Here is a 17,333-nt window from a genome sequence, read left to right on the forward strand (position 1 = left end):
CTATTGTTTGTTCTCTTGCTACGTGTATGTACATACATTTATATATATATATATACACACACACACACACATATATATATATATATATACACACACATCCGTATATGTATACAGATATAAATACGAAAAAGATGAAAGAAGAGTGTAGGACTTGTAATGATAAGGAAATACACATACACACAATCTTTACGAAACACGAAAAAATTACACCTTATACACACGCGTAGATAGATAGTTTATTATGCCATTATTATATAATTATTATATTATCATATTACGATTAATTATTACGGAAAATACGATATTTAAATGTTGCTAAATATATGCCGAAAGGAGTACGAGCACGAGCGCGCGAGTGTAAATGGTCAAAAAAAAAAGGAAAAAAAAGAAATCAGAACAGAACGAGTTAACGATGTTTAAACGAACGAGGAAAAGAGACAGAACGAATGTGCATAAGTGAGAGAGCGAGAGAGAGAGAGAGGGAGGGAGGGAGGGAAAAAAGAAGAAAAGGTTGTTGCGTGTGCGTATGGTAATCCAGTGAAAATGTGACAGATTGGGAGAACATGGGGCCGTGCATTGGGGGCGGAGTCGAATGGATAGTATAACAATGTACAGACCTTCGAATCCTATACGAGATATGTATCCATCCCCGAAAAAGTTCCACCCTAACTACTTATCACCTACCTATCTACTTTTCCTGACCTCCCTCCTATCAATCACCGGTCGCCCCCAGTCATAGCAGTTATGAACCGCGGGCCGGCAGGTCTGAGTATAATTTTTTGTACTGTGTAAATGTAAGAACATACGTTTGAATAAGAAAAATGTTTATATTACGAAACGCCCGGCGTTGGATCATTACGTCTCTCAACCCTCGAATAAATGTTCATCCGTAAGATGGATGGGTGAGTTTTACAGTGTTTCTTGTAGTAGGTGCATAAGTGATGCCTTTTCCGTAAAAATGCAAGAGAGAATTTGAATTGAGCGAATTTTTAAATATCAATTCTATTAATTAAACTTGGTTGAGAATTAAGAGAGCTATTGCGAGATTCTATTAAATCCATTAGATAAATAATGAATTTTGATAATTGAAAATTTTTCAAGCTCAACTTGCTTATAAATTATTTTGATCAGTTCTACAAGATTATTATTATTTCAACATTGTCATTTTTTTTTTCCAGATTTTCCTACTCTATCAAAATAAAAATATGCCTAATTATATCTTTATCGAAAAATGAAATTTTCAAATTTTGTAATGGTGAGATTGTAAAATATAATTGTAAAATATAATGAAGAATTAATCTTCGTCCTTGCGCAAAAAGAGAGACAGAAATATATATATACACGAAAAAGAGTATAAAATCATAGATTTCAATCAAATTCAGATTTAATTATAAATATCTTTATTCGATAAAGTGGCGTGATAATGGATAATTATGTTGTATCTTGTTGAACAATGAAATTAAATCTTGCTACATGATCATATCAATTAAGTTCATATATCGAATGAAGAATGATAAATGACATATTTAATGTTAGTGTTACAATACAGAGAAAAATATTGGCATTAATATCTACTGATGAATTATCATGTGTAACAGATGACATTGAATATAACTTTATAATGCATGTATTTAGTCTATAATATTACGTAACGTATTCGTTATGAAATCATATACGATTAGTATAGTTCATCTTGAAAAAATTTGTTAAATATTTATTTGTTATTTCTTTATTCTTTATCGAACATAATGATTTTTCATGCAAAGTACTTTTTGCATAATATCCCATTTTCTCAGAAAAAAATTTCTCGTTATAATTACTACAGAAAAAGAGAGAGAGATAGAGGACTATCATTAATTATTAATTAATAAAACTTTCACGAATGTGATATGAGCCAAGACATCGTGCCGGTGTCGCGTCGCTTCGTCTGCGTCTGCGCGCGTACACGTGCTTTCAAGATGGCGGTGCTCGAGGATGAGAAGAGGGGAGGTGGAGGAGAGGTGACTTCAGGCCTAACGAGTGAAGCTTGTCACAATTGCATCTCGAGTGCGTGTGAGTGCGTGCGAGCGATAGGATGATGGACGCGTGCCAGGATTGTTTATCGCGTCCCGCTATCGTTGTCGTTGCCATCGAGGGTGGCTGTGCTCTGTAACGATTAGTACATCGCGCAACTGATGAACGACAAGATGATCGCCTTCGTGGACGAACGTACGCGACGCTGGGACTGGCATTGATACAAGTACGCGCTCTGCGCTGCGCCGTGCCGCGATCCACCTCGTACATATCAGTGTATTGAGCCAAAATGGCAGCCACGTTAACCGTCGAGCAGGAGCAAGTGAGTAATTTCTGTCAAACGTACGTCAAACGAAGGAACGCTGCTTCGTATCGCGGCCTGTTGCGCCCCCGATTTCCCGAGGCTCCGGAATTCGAAGAGCCGATCCCTTCGAGACGGGACGTCGCGAATCGCGCGACGGCTTCCCGGAGAAATTCGGATTCCCGTGATTCTCGCGATACGCGAAATTGCTCTCTATGTTTTTGTTCGTGACAATGGACGTTTCGTGGACCCACGGCGGCGATCGTCGCTCGCCTTCCTTTCGTATCAGCGTCGGAGATCAATCTCTGATCTCGCGCTTCTATGTATTTTACCGATCGCATCAATTTTCACGTACGGTTATCGGTTCCCCGAGTTCAATTATTGAAATCGATTCGGCGCGCTCGTGTAAAAGAATGTAAACATTACTTACCCCCGTTGTTATCTCGCGAACGTTTTAAAAGAGCGCGATAACGATTGTAAACACGACGCACGATTATTTACCGGATCGCTCGCCGGAAATTTGAACGTCTCGACGCAACACGGTGTTAATAATGGCTCGTGTTTTCGGTAATTGGTTTTTTTGGGAGTCGAGAGGAAAGGGGGAGGGCGGGGGGGGGGGAACGTCCACGCGTCCCGATTGAGAAATTTCGACTATTTTAAACTGCTATTAAACGTGGTGCGACGCGAGTCGATGATAGCCAACGGTACGTGCTTTATTCGCGACTACTTCCGCCGCTTAAAAAATTCACATCGATGTAATACCCGGTGAGTCTTTTAAATTCTACGTACGGGTGCGGTCGAAATATGCGAGTAATGTTAAATCACCTCGTTATATACATATGATTTTACAATAAGATGTTAAACGGGATACATATTGCGATTCGATGAAGAACTCAATCTATGATTATTTTTTTTCTCACGGAAAAATTGAGAAGATTTTTATTATTACTAGAGAAACTCTGTTTGCTTAAGAAACGATATAAAAATTGCTTTGGCATATCACGAATGTTCTCGTTTGTAATTTATAAGATTGTTCCAGCTGATGTTTTAAATCAATAATGAACATTCATCAACAAGAGTTGACAAGAGTAAAGAATCTATACGTATCAATAATGTACGTCTGTTGAAGCTTACATTAAATTGATTAGTTTTGCTATTGGAATCGATCGAGTCTATTTAACAATATAACTGATGGCGGCGACATCACATCGATACACTGATAAATTCTCTTTAACAAACTCAGTAAAACTCGATTTGCGGATACAACGAGATATTTCCTCCGAGAAAGAGATTTTCCCGCGTATCGATCCGTCGTATTAAATTTCGGTCTGCCATTAAATTGCATATATATCGAGCGAACGAACCATCTCGTTAACGGAGATAAATAATAATCGCCTTTTAATAATGATAGTTCCGTCTGTTTCACGTCAAGGATCGATTACGACGATCAGCCATGATCAATTAACATCGATTACGAATCCCTTGACTCTTTCTTCGTTGCTATAACGTAGTCATTTTGTCGGAAAATTTACATTAAATCGCGTTTAACGTTAATTTTTGTGTAATCAGTTTTTTAAAATGCGGCGAATTTCTCTTAACGCGCCCTGAAAATGTGTTGAGAGAGAAAGGAACAGATCTATTAATTTTTTTATTATGTATTTAAACAAATTATAAATTTAAAAAAAAAAATTTTTTTTTTTTTATACAATTTTTTAATTACGATATAATTGCAAATTTAATGAAAGGTGAATTTTATTATCAATCTGTTCGTACTGTACATCTGGATATATTCATCCCTATAATGTGCGAGGGAAAGGAAATAATATCTATGTCATAAATGAAATAAACATCGTTTATTCGCGTCGATTCGTTCTTCAATATGCGAAGTGATTCGCGTATAAAAAATTCGAGCTGCAAAAAGGTATATCGAGAGAGTTTACAGTATTAAATTCCTCGGCTTTTCTCTCTCTCTCTCTTTCTCTCTTTCTCTCTCTCTCTCTTTCTCTTTCTCTAACACATAGACCGACCAATACCACTTACTTTGCCGGCTGGTCCCCGCCGGCTGGTATATAACGGAAATGACCGGTGGGGAGGTAGCCGGACACCGGAAGTTGTATCGGTAGTATACCGTACATGCGTATATATACACTCATTGTCGTCCACGGTCATTGCACGTTTTAATAGTGTAAAAATGATACGTCGCCATCGTATATTACGATGGTATCGACAATTACATCGTCTCGTACCATCCTATCAACAGTTCGTGCGACTGAGAATCGATCGCGAGAGTATAAAAATATTGTGTGTAATTTCGGTACGAGTTCGATGATATTTGCCGATATGGAAGAATTAGAATTAGGCGTTTACGTTGCGTTTCCGTTATCGCGATAAGATTATTTCCGCATGTTTGGCATCATCGAAATTTCAAGTCGACGAAATTATATCGGTTTCGGAATTCATAAGTCAAGTAATTTCTCTTTCTCTCTCTCTCTCTCTCTTACTATACAATGAGATCATGTATGACGAATCGATGAGCCGACGAATAATCGAGATACGCACGCGTGTTGCGTTCACATCTCGATCGGATCGCTCTGATAAAGATTATAATTCGCCGTTTCCTGCTCGCGCGCGCCGCTAATGCAAAGCGTCGTTTTCAAGGTTGACATTGTGCAACGATGTATGTAAGATGCTGAACGATTATGACCGGGATTTTGTTACCCAATGCACATTACATTATCCAGCGCTGGTGTTTCAGCAACAAGTGATAATTTATTCATGGAATAATTACATTTGCTCCATTTTTGCGACAATGCGAATATAATAAAGATGAAAGATAAAAAACAACAGAAGAATGCCTTCTTAAATACTGGAAGAGTGTTAATATATCTTTGATAGAGAAATTTTTTTTCCGTTGATTACTAATATTAATATTTATTGTTTATATAAATATTCTAATTTTTATGAAAATTATGAAGAATAACAAAAAATATACAAAATACTTGATCTATGATAATATAAAAATATGTATTATATAAAATCTCTCTTTCTTCTTTTATTATATATAAATTGAAATTTGTTTATATACATATTAATCATATGTAAGACGTTCTTCTCTCAAGTATGAAAATATATGTGTATATAATATGATTTTTTCTCAGGCTACAAAGGAATTTATAGAAGCTGTGAATAAATGTAGAGCTGGGAGACGAGCTGGGCCGGTATCCTGGAGCACAGCGTTAAAATTCTTAGCGGCGCGAAAGTTCGAGGTTCAACGAGCTTTAGCTCTATATGAGCAGCACGAAGCCACTAGAAGAAGAGAGGGATTGGCGATCTTGCATCCTACTCAGGAACCTTTACTCAGTGAACTACGCACAGAAAAATTTACCGTTCTGGTAAGATAAGAAAGTCAATTAATGCATATATTCTGATCGTCATCATATGGTTTATAGCGAGTTAATGTATGAATTATTTCAGCCATCTAGAGATGCAACAGGTGCAGCGATAGCTATTTTTACCGCACATTTACATCTTCCACAAAATACTACACATCAAACAACTCTGCAAGTAAGTGTGTATATATATATATATATATATATATATATATATATATATATATATATATGATTTTCCATTTCTTTCCAATAACGTAATTTTATAAAATCTAAAACATTGAAATAACGAGTTTTGTTATTTTTTTTAGGGTGTTGTCTATCAATTAGATGCTGCTCTAGAAAGTGCAGAAACGCAGAAGCATGGTCTAATTTTTATTTATGACATGTCTGACAGCAAATATCAGAATTTTGATTATGACTTGTCCCAGAAAATTTTGACACTTTTGAAGGTAAGTCGAATATATTTTTGATATCGAGATAATAAGGGATCATAATATTTGTACGGTGTGTCCGAAGGCTTCAAAGTTTAATGACTTAACTCTGTAGCTTTCGTATTTGTTATAAATAATAAAAATTATAATCAACATATACAAAACATATAAAAAAAATATGACAAAAAAGATGAATATATTACGAATGTATAAAGCAATCTCTAAAGTGAAGCTTGAGAAAAGGCGCGAATAGAAATTTAAGTACTGAGAATGTGTATATATGAACAATCAACTATTTGTGACTTACCTAAATAATCAAGAAGCGCGAAGCTTATTTCCGCTTACTCTCAACGATATAATATAACAGCAAACATTTCTCAAGCGCTTCCTGTTGCAAAATTGCTACGCAAGAGTGTTATGTAGAATCTCGTATTTTCCTTTTAGACGCGTCAGATTTTATTGGATGATCGGAATTGTAAAATATCATATTTTCTCCGTATATTACACATCGAGTTATACACTGTTTTCTCTCGAAATATGCGTAATACTTTTCGATGCGACACGATTAAGCGGCGTAACGACTAGCGTTTGTTCAAGCGAAGCGGAGCGGGGTTAGAAAGCCAGAAAAAATTGTAGTCAGAGAAGAATAAGAGGAGAGCGTCTTGCGACGAATATTCATTATGCATAGTGATATACGGTCTCATTTCTCTCATCCCTGCCAACGTGACAAATATGTTTGATCATGCATAATAATATCATCTGATATTATTATATCTGATGAATGAAAATTGCTGCACTATTTGTTTAAATTTTAAGCGGTAAAATGCAAAATATATAATAGAAGATTGATTTAGGTACGTCGTTTTGCAAATTTGTAAACGTCGTTGAATAACTTTATTCTGTACATATCGTTATATATATATATATATATATATATATATATATATATATATATATATATAATTTTATGTATTTTAATAGAAAGTAATTTATATTATTAATAGAAAATATTTGCTCACGAATGCGTACGCAAAGTATTGCGATTGTGGAGATATATGTACATTACATATATATATTAATAATAATTACAAATTTGCAAAGTGTCTATCGTTCCGTCCGCGATCTAAATTTCACAAGTATAAATAGTACAATATAATGAATAAAAGAGATAATACGCGTTCTTAGACAAATTTCTCCGAATAGAGGAGTGTAATAATTATTCGAATTACATGAGCACGAAGTGCCTTTAACGTGATCTAAAATGCGTGGTCCGATTAACATTCAACATTATATGCAATTTCGTCCGGCTCTGAGCGGCATTATAGTTATTACCATCGCTGAAGTTAACCCAATTAGTCATCGCCGGTCGGTCGAAATAGTCTCGCGCGTTAATGCTTTGATGCGGTCAGCCTACTTACATAAAAAATGGTGTCATATGTGATGTATCTGATTCTCTTGATCTCTCCAAATACGCAGTGTCACTTTAATGTCGTCATTATTTGATAAACGCGCGATATTTGTTTCTTATTTCAATTTTTACGTGATGATATATATATATTTTTATTTCAATGTTAAATAATTTATCGTTTTTATCTATAAAAAAAAAGAGATTTCTCCTATTTTTTACGCTGTATAAAGTTTTTTTAAAAAATTGTTTTTCTTATTTAAAACTATATACGGTATATACTCGTTATATATCGCGTTGTTTTTCTGAGATTCCTCCTTGACAAGCCGCAAAATCTGAATCGGCTTTTAGCATACAAGGATGTGCAGCTCAAAGAACAGCAAGGCTTAAGGGTGTTCATGCTTCGCGAAAAGTGGATTTGCAATTACGCAACGAAGCACATCAAAGTATAGCATGTAGAGCGACTTTCAAAGGTTTCCTAGGAACTTCCTTCTCTAGTGACGTCATAAAGTATACGAATAACGTGCATGTATAACATTAACGTCATCGTTAAATATATTAAATAATGTGAGGGCGGTTACGCGAGACGAGTCTCCCTTAGATTTTTCCCACTCTAGAAAAGCTATTATCGTCGTTCGTTATCGAAAGAGTGTAAAATTGTGAGATCTTCACGCACCATGCAGTTTAATCGAGTTCTAATCGCGCAATGAACCGTACTTCTTCAAGGGATTTGCTTAATGACGACTTTTATAAAGGTTTCAATACGCAGTGACATTTACATGTATGTACATCGCGATACACACAATAATTTGCTTCACGCATTTTCTACGCCGAATAAATAACGATCAATTTAATAGCGTGCGATAATATAAATGGAAACGCGCGAATCCGCAAATTAACATAAATGGAAAAGTATATTTAACAAGAAAAAAGTGCTATAGTATCGTGATAAAAGGAATTATTAAAAGATTAGATAAAGGAAAAAGAATAAGAAGAACTTCTTTATTCGTGAATTTATCAATTGCATATCAAAAGTTACTCTTGTCATTTGGATATTTTTTTTAATAGCGGTCATACACATTAATGTTAATTAGCGAATAATTGTGTGATTTTAAGGTTCAGTTTCTGCAGAAATGTTTATAGCCAGCATCGATGTTAACTGATCAATTATACAAAGTGACGCTCCGGTCGACCGGAAACCACGGTTGAGAGACACTGATAGGCAATACGTCACTGGTTGCTGCACCTCCGCTGCTGGCGATAAAAAAAAGGATTTCGCATAAGGGATGTCGGTGGCGAAAAGAAGGGGTCGTGTGTAGAACGGACGACGGCGCGTGCGTCGTATCCCCTCGCTGGGGATAACCGTCGCGACGCTGGCGGTCAGTAATCATCGTGACCCCCTTGCGGGCATTTCGTCGGATACGATACGAACGACCTGATTCTCCTCCCCTTTTCGTTCGTTCGATCGCGTCCTTGTTCGCGTGCGAGGCCAGCGTTCTTCCATAACGACGACGACGACGTCGTCGCAAACTCTCTCCATCTCTTCATCGACAAGGAAACGAAGACGACGCGAATTGTCAAGTGTGCGCCCCGGCGGTGTTATACTAATCTCGCGCTATCGATTAACTGACCGCGAGTGCCGGCAGTGATTTCGAGCCTCGGTACCTGGGTAATCGTCGCGTGCGTCCCATCGTTCGCGAACCTGTCCCTGCCAGAGAAGATACGCCAATCCTTGAAGACGATTTGCTATCTTTTGATGCCGCGGCGATCTCGCGGCTATTGATATGCGACCTGCGATCTCTCCTCCCGCTTTCGACGACAATCGCTCACGGTAAATTTCGGCTGTCAGTCGATCGATCGATTGGCCAATCAGCACATCTGACTCGGCAGATTATGTTTGATTATGTTTCACGTAGCTCGACTAAAAGAAGGCCGGAGCGACCTCGCGGAATATGCAACGTACGTCTCGGCTAATTCGAGACGTTTGCGCGATCGCGCGATCCTAAATTTATACGCGCTTCGCTTGCGGAACTGACGATGAAATTTCTTCCCGGAACAAGATCGCGTTAGTGTTATGTGCCTTGTCCTCGTTACGCTCTCGCACTTCGATGACGTTTGTTGTATACGTAGCCACTGTTACGTGTGCTACAGTGGTGGTGGGGTAGTAATCTACTGACGTCGTTGGCACGTTACGGTACATCCGCCCTCTGTGCGGGGGTTAAATTATTCGGCTCTTCCTGTATCTTGTGTGCATTACAAAGTAATCGAAAAAACGCGCGTTTGTTATCTTCGTTACATTTATCGCTAATAGGCAATTTGCTGATTAATGAGAGAAAAAAACGGCGGGAAAAAGAGATTACGTAAAGATATACAATCTCTTTCATTTCGGAGCGCTTTAATTCTTCTAATAATAATCTGACAATCCGATTAAAGCATCTGATTTTACGTGCACTTTTCATACGTAAAATATTTCCTTGACTTTGAGGAAATATATATAGTTGATCTATAGTTGCCAGTCGATTTAATAATATATAATATATACTGTTTTATTATTGCAATGTCTTTGAAAGGTCAAGCGCACAACTACGTTTGTAGAATTGTAATTTAAAATATTATTTGCTAATATTTTTATCGTCGTTAAAAATGGAAAAATATTCTAATTAATAATAATCATGTTTAATGTTTTAAATTAGTTGTAAATATTGATATAATCTGTTTATTACTTTTTATGTTATATATGGATAATATAAATCAAATTCTTAATTATAAATGAATGTTATTACGATTATAATAGATAAACTTGATTATAAAATAAAAATAATATGTAAAACATTTAATTTTTTTTACATAAAAACTGCCTTATTTATATTATACTTGTATTATTATTTTAGGGTGGTTATCCAGCAAAACTAAAAAAGGTCTTGATTGTAACGGCTCCGTTGTGGTTTAAAGCGCCCTTCAAGATCCTCCGATTATTCGTTCGTGAAAAATTGAGGGACCGAGTGTTCACAGTATCCATTCCTCAATTGACATTGCATATTCCACGAGAATCATTACCACATCGTTTAGGCGGCACGTTGGAGATACAGCATGAAGCATGGCTACTTCATTGTCTTAAATCCATGACTAACCGAGGCGGGGGTGAACTTTGTGAGGTCAGTACTTGATACAATTTTAAATTAACCGTACATCACGTATACGACGATTTGAAATAAATTATTCAACTAGATAACTTTGAAATTATATGCTTTCAGGTCGCCCCAAGAGTAGATACACCCACGTCACCCACGGCGAAGGATGACACGGTTCATCAAAATCTTAATAAAACTGCAACGCACAGTACTCCGACTAGTCCTATAATCGATAAAAACAAACAGGTGAAAAATGGTATATCGAATATTACTGACATCGAAATCACCACTGCAAATAGTGAGATAGCATGGCCGGAAATCGATGAGGCGCCATCCCCAGTTCAGGCTCCGTCCTCAGCTAGTTCCGGTTTTAGTGACGATGATAGCCTTCACGGCGAGCCTTCCGGGCTTCAAACTTTCACTATGGAACAACTTGTAGCAGATCTAAAAGTGCGAGGACGTGCTGGTCTCATAAAGGAATATACAGAAATTAGGCAGAGACCGCCGGATGGTTCATTTAATAATGCAAAGTGTGTAACAGTAATATTTTATGTTTGCGCGAAAACATTAGCCTTCTCCTCTTCTTTCTTTCAATTAACACTATGGTATTGTTTGTTCTAGATTAAAATCTAATCAATCAAAGAATCGTTACACCGACGTGCTTTGCTATGATCATAGCAGAGTCTGCCTTTCGCAAGTAGATGGAGATGCAACATCCGATTACATAAACGCGAATTTCGTCGATGGTTACAAGCAAAAGAACGCGTTTATCAGTACTCAGGGTCCTCTTCCGAAAACTTGCGGTGATTTCTGGAGGATGGTTTGGGAACAACAGACACTGGTCATTGTCATGACTACGAGGTATATTGTTTTACTTGTACGTTCTCAGTATCAGAGTGAACTTGACATCTTGCATTGATATGAAATTTTAACAGTTTTGACGATGTACATCACATTATAGAAACTTTATATAACTTTATAGTTTTATATAATTGTATCACACTTTTCCTCTTGTTTCAGAGTGGTGGAAAGAGGGCGTACAAAATGTACACAGTACTGGAATCCGGAACCGGGTTATGATGTACAAGTGGGTGGCTTTACAATAACCACTCTCGAAGTTGATAAAAATCGTGATTACACAATATCCATGCTTCTTATTACAAATACAAAGGTACATATATACCTATGTAATTTTATTTTTTCGATTAATGTATTTTGTTGTATATATTTATACGTATATGTTTGTTTCATATCAGACTGATGAGACGAGAGAGGTTTGCCATATGCTTTACACGGCATGGCCAGATTATGGTGTTCCTAAGTCGGCTTCAGCTTTATTGCAATTCTTGTCTTTGGTGAGACAGCAACAGAGCAAATTACTCGCCAGCAGAGGAGATACATGGGCCGGACATCCTCGAGGACCACCTATAGTTGTACATTGCAGTGCTGGCATTGGAAGAACAGGTAGGTAGAATACTTTTTAAAAACAGAATTATAACTCAGAATATGAGTATGGTATTTTTTTTGAAAAAAAGAAAAAACGTCAATACTGGCGCGTTTCTAGGTACATTTTGCACCTTGGACATTTGCATATCGCGACTTGAGGACACTGGAACTGTGGACATACGAGGAACTGTCGAAAAGATCAGATCACAGAGGGCCTACAGTATTCAAATGCCAGATCAGTACTTTTTTTGCCATGTTGCTCTAGTGGAATATGCGTGTTCTAAAGGACTGCTTAGCGTACAAAATGTCTCTGTGCTCTCTCCATCGATCGAAGAGGATTCCGATTAAGAAAATGAGAGTTTTGCTATCATTATCGGATTGATGTTCTTCCCAAGTATGGATATATATGGTATCCTTAAAATAGCCTATTTCTATCTTATAAACGACTGAAAGTTATTTTTCGCTATTGTTCCCATCGATGTAACGATTTAACTTCTCGCTGTTACATCCCACACTCCTACAAAATTGGATGGGTTCTTTTTCTCAAAGTCAAATGTAAGCGAACAGAAAACTTCACATTCCTGTTCCTTTTGTCGGGCTCTGATGAATACTATATAATTCTATATAAAGGTGCATCAAAAAGCACTAATTACAAAAATAAGTATTTTACTAGTAAAATAAGAATTTAAATATGTAAACAATTCTGTGTATCGTATTTTGACTCTCTCAGATATAAATTATTATGAGAATATAAAGTTATGACTAATCTTTCAAAATTTATTCGGACTTACAATATTAAATTAAATTTTTAATCACGTAATAAAGAGAATACCTATAATTGTAATGTGTGTTATGCAGTTTCAGTGTTATAATTTAGTACACCAGGGAGTCGATTATATACTTGTCCCTTAGGGTGAAAAAATGAAAAGTTTCGCGTGAATTCTATGATTTCGCTCGATCATGTAGCTCTTCCAACCACGGAAATGTGAAACTTTTTTTGCCATAAAACTTGATGGTGGAAAGACAGAAATCTATAGAATTAATAAATATACTTTGGAATAAATGTGATACATTCTTGTTAGTATTGCATTAACAGAAGAAAGGTTTGTCGTGCATGCAATGCTGTACTAATAATAATAATCCCCCTTACCTATAAAGCCTAGAATTCGTATTTAATGATTTCACTTTCTGCGCATCCAAGCTACATAATCGGTACGCGTAATAAATTTCGTGAAATCTGGGTGAACAAAAAATGAAAAGTAAATGAATATGAATAAAAGGTCATAATACTTCACCGATTTAATCGTCACTTAGATATATTGTAGGAGTGTTCTGAATAATTCCCCACCAGTATCAAGTGGTAAACAACATTGGTTTAGAAGATATAACAAATTGAAGTTTGATATAAAGTTTGTGTATGCTATAATAATCTGTTATTTTATGGTTGAAATATTAAATCAGTGAAATGTGTGACCTTTGCATATTTATTTTTTAGGTGTGGCATATTTTATTTTTTATGTGTGCATATTTAACGAAAAGGGAAAAGTTTCATGTAAAATGACATGATCGATTCCCTGTAACTAAGTATATATTGACCACAAATATTAATCATTATTTTGTGTTCCTGCAACAATTGTATAGGTCCAGTTTATACTCATTATTTATACTTTATTCATATTTATATACTTTTACTCATATTGATACAAACACAGTTGAATTAAAATGTTTGGTGCATACTACTTCGGTTCATAAAAGTATATGGTATAAATTAGGCCATAGGAATATTCTTGCGAGATTATGAATAAGTTTATTTGAGAGAGTTAAATTCGATCCTGCTAAAAGTGAAGAAACCAAGAGATATAGAATTTTAAAAATATATGAAAAATATAAATGTGATTATATATATATATATATATATTATATAGTTCACTCACAAATTATGACAAATATGGTTTAACAGTGGTCAAAATATAACCATTATTATTCAAAATTACGAGATTTAGATGTATTATTAATAATAACATACGGCTTCTCTGCCTTACAGAAATATAGAATACACTAGAAAATAAACAACATACTAATAGATGTTTTTGGGTAACCAAAGATTATCTGCTATAACTCTTTGCAAGTGTAGAAAACCGAAATTTTAATACGTATGTAGAAAGAACTTTGGTTATATATATACAATCGCGCGGAAAAATTCCGTTTTACAGGGATTATTAATCAGGGATCATATTGTAGACTAAACAGTTTCCGACGCGACTAAAAAAGAAGCCTAAAGAATTCAAGGTTTTAAAAGTTAAGATTTTATGTTAGTCGGATAAACTTCCTGTTCATCTGACAACTAATATATATTATATGTTTCATTATGAAATTATAACGATCAAAGATCGTATAATTGCGAGCATTAAACATTTAATGATATTTTAAGATCTAGGTACAAATTATTATCTCAATATTAACATGCAATGATTATACAAAAATTTTATCTTCAACAGATACTATAATATAATGATGAGAAAGAACGCAATTGAATACGAAAAAAATGTAAACTCGTTATACATTGTAGATGAAACTTGCGCGATGTTTAAACACATCATTGATTTTATACGTAACTATGAAACAATTAATATGTATATCTTCAGATTGTAAAGATGTCTCATTTTCAAAATATTGCGAGATGTGTATCTTTGATTCTATACGATATTTATTCTAGTAAAATAAACAGTAAAATGTAATGAGAATTTTGAATAATGCTGCTTTTGATATCTCTTGATTGTTGTCTTACGCTTTTTGATTTTGTTATTATACCCGCTAAGAACTTATGTATTATGTGGATATATGTTAAAACACTCTGTGTCCGATCTGTCTTGTATCCAATAAGTACTCGAATCATTTATCCATTGAATGTATACGAAACCTGATGCAAGGAAACTGCGATATGTATGAGACGAATCGTTTCCTGCACACACTGGTCACTCGGTGTCTTGTGGATTACAAATTTTATTGTGGGTTATTATGGTATTAGTATCGTGAAGCATTGTGATAGTCGATAGAAGTATCTGAGAATTCGTATTTCTATTCTTCCAAGTACTGCCATTGCCAATTACGCTAATTTCTATTTTTAATCATGCTGAATAGTTAAATTTTTTGCGGTGTAATCACGATACGGCCGCTCGCGCGCGCGTGTATGTGTGTGTGTGTGTGTGTGTGTGTGTGTGTGTGTGTGTGTGTGTGTGTGTGTGTGTGTGTGTGTGTGTATACACATATACGTAGGCGTACACACACACACACACACACATTACATATATATATATATACTAACTGATATATAATAATTTATTAACATTGAATTAGGATACGATGTATGTAATAAAGTAATGGCGGAATACTCTTTGCTGGAAAAGATGTACATTTCATACATACACAAAGGTGTCCAAATTCCCATCTTAATACATTATTGCGAAAGAATTGAATGAAAATTTTTGCTATAGTGTTTTGTTAAAAATGGATTTTCCAACACTCTGTAAAAGATTGTTTTGCAGAGTATTTTATTTTAGCAGAATGATAACTAGCCAGTTGTTAAAAAAAGTCTTCGAATTTTATACGAGATGTATGCGCTGTTGTACCGCAACAAAAAGAAAAGCTTAGTCACGTTTAAATAAGTTATCGAAATTTCAACTTAATATATACATATACATGCACACAAAATATGTATGTATGTAAGTATTATACTCACGCATGCATATTTAGAGCAATAAATATAAAACACACACACACACACACACACACACATATATATATATATATGTTTCTCTTACCCTTAGGTTATCTATAAAGGGCATGTTATCGATATTAATTATCGTTTACTGCGTTATTACGTTTATGTATTTTATCTATTGCATTATCTTCTTTTCTATTGTGTAGTTATTTATTGTATTGATTGGCTTATCGGTCCATATGATGTATATCACAAAATCTATCGCTCTTAACAGTGGCACTCTATATTTAGCGATCCCTTTTTTTGTACTGCGAAAAAATGAATATTTAATTTGGCGATTTAGATTGTCTCGATTAAATTTGAATGTAAAGTGCGATTTTTTTTATAGTTACTTTCTATAGTGTGCCTTTTTTGCATCATACACATAATGTTTAATAATGAATTAAGCACCCGTCAATAAAAGTCATTGAAGCGGGTACCAAAGTTTTCCGTAAGACTCGTGGAGAGAATAATTATTTATGGAGATATTAACGAGTATATAATTGTACCGAATAATAGGTAAACACATTCGAGTGTGTCACATTATATATGTGATGAGCTTTGAAACTGAGAATAGATAATTTAAAATTACCGACTCAACAGTATTATAAGACTTAAATTTTTGTTTTTGTTAAATCGGTTTAGCTAATTACAACTGTCGGATAGTTTGGGCATTTACCTTTTTTAATTTTTGAATATATAATGAATGAAAATGATGTTCGAACAAACGCATCGACATTATGATAATATAAATACATAATGAAATCTAAATTAAAATTGATCGGAGAAAAGGAATATTATAGAAAACAGAGATCATGTATATGTTACACGTATGTAAAAGATACACAAAATAGGTTGTAACTGGCAAACTCTTTTTCTTTCAATAAGTTTTTTAAATTGCGAGCAACTCTTTTACGTGCGAATTTATGTTATCGTTGTTATGCCGTACAATTAATTTCGATTATTTTGCACTCGCTATATATTTGTAGATTTTGAAGATTTCGTCACCGATGTTACACATCTCTATATCAAGGTATATCGACGGATAGAATGGAATATTGTGCGTTGTACGCGCGATAGTCACCCATTTTTGTATAATTAATGCGAGATTGTGTGTGAGACAAGTGATGCACAAAGCGAAAAAAGCTACAATAGAAGAAATAACTAATGTTTTGTGTGTATATTTGATGCATCTTAAACCTGTGTCATAATATAATAATTAAGACTCTCATAATGATGAAAAAATTGTTAAAATATTACGAAAATGGAAAAAGTCAAGCAAAGAGAAAGAGAGAGAAAAAGAACAAAAGAAAAAATGTATATAGAAATGATATGACTTTAAATTACTATATATCGCACATGATTGTATCTAATTAATAATTATTTAATATATTGCAAATATAAATGGTACAAAACTTTGGCGTTTTATTTGGAATTATGTTTCTAGTTTAATA

The 17,333-nt window shown here is 34.9% G+C and overlaps 1 protein-coding gene across 1 annotated transcript; it reads left to right on the top strand.

The window, feature by feature from the left end:
* Window positions 1-1,860: 1,860 nt before the first annotated feature.
* Ptpmeg2 (Protein tyrosine phosphatase Meg2) lies at window positions 1,861-17,292 on the top strand. The gene is made up of 10 exons (XM_070298674.1): window positions 1,861-2,335; window positions 5,473-5,706; window positions 5,789-5,878; window positions 6,015-6,155; window positions 10,434-10,697; window positions 10,797-11,203; window positions 11,295-11,534; window positions 11,694-11,844; window positions 11,930-12,137; window positions 12,238-17,292. The coding sequence occupies exons 1-10, from the start codon at window positions 2,303-2,305 to the stop codon at window positions 12,465-12,467; spliced, it is 1,998 nt and encodes a 665-aa protein (XP_070154775.1). The 5' UTR covers window positions 1,861-2,302; the 3' UTR covers window positions 12,468-17,292.
* The last annotated feature ends 41 nt before the right edge of the window (window positions 17,293-17,333 follow it).

The sequence above is a fragment of the Polyergus mexicanus genome, unplaced genomic scaffold, assembly GCF_030449975.1.
Source record: "Polyergus mexicanus isolate NDT 795.1 unplaced genomic scaffold, iyPolMexi1.0 SCAF_7, whole genome shotgun sequence".
Classification (NCBI taxonomy): Eukaryota; Metazoa; Arthropoda; class Insecta; order Hymenoptera; family Formicidae; genus Polyergus; species Polyergus mexicanus.

Bases quoted from the DNA above. Each gene is read 5' to 3' on its own strand.
- Ptpmeg2 (XM_070298674.1), top strand. From the start codon at position 2,303: ATGGCAGCCACGTTAACCGTCGAGCAGGAGCAA. The intron at 6,156-10,433 runs GTAAGTCGAATA...TTATTATTTTAG, and splicing joins AAATTTTGACACTTTTGAAG to GGTGGTTATCCAGCAAAACT. The intron at 12,138-12,237 runs GTAGGTAGAATA...GCGCGTTTCTAG, and splicing joins TGCTGGCATTGGAAGAACAG to GTACATTTTGCACCTTGGAC.